General features: G+C 50.5%; 1 protein-coding gene across 1 annotated transcript in view; it reads right to left on the reverse strand.

The window, feature by feature from the left end:
• The window catches only part of LOC118339362 (endoplasmic reticulum-Golgi intermediate compartment protein 2-like), a 5,503-nt gene that overhangs the window by 3,980 nt on the left and 1,111 nt on the right, over positions 1–412 (reverse strand). The window contains exons 2-3 of the mRNA XM_035676955.1: positions 230–364; positions 25–133 (exon numbers count right to left, since the gene is read on the reverse strand). Coding sequence (XP_035532848.1) covers positions 25–133; positions 230–335 — 215 coding nt within the window. The 5' untranslated portion in view covers positions 336–364. The remainder of the gene's footprint in view (positions 1–24; positions 134–229; positions 365–412) is intronic.

Below are 412 nucleotides of genomic sequence, written 5' to 3' on the forward strand. Positions count from 1 at the left end.
GGGGGGGGGGGGGGGTAAGTTTACCTGGAAAAATCCTTGTCAACTTCATAGTCATACTTCATCCAAGTGTCTCTATAAACAAAGAACTCAAGGATGGCCAGAAGTGCCATGGCACTAAAAGCTATCAGGGACACTGTGGGTGAGACAGACAGGGAGACAGGGTGGTTACTGAACTTTCACACCAGGTGTATCAGCAAAAGACATTTGTACCATCAGACGAAGGCCCCACCTGTTCCTCCGGAGGCTGAGGTCTCCACATAGCTCTCTGACACTTTGGGGAAGGCGTCAAGCTCCTTCACCAAGCTCAGGGCTTTCTTTCGTGACAGACGCCTCATCTTCAGGTTCAGGGGCTCTTCTCCTCCTCCTCCATCACAAATAACACACAATGCATCAGTGTTACATTCAGGACCCC

This window comes from Morone saxatilis, unplaced genomic scaffold (assembly GCF_004916995.1).
Source record: "Morone saxatilis isolate NCDOM2014 unplaced genomic scaffold, NCSU_SB_2.0 Contig10, whole genome shotgun sequence".
Lineage (NCBI taxonomy): Eukaryota > Metazoa > Chordata > Actinopteri > Moronidae > Morone > Morone saxatilis.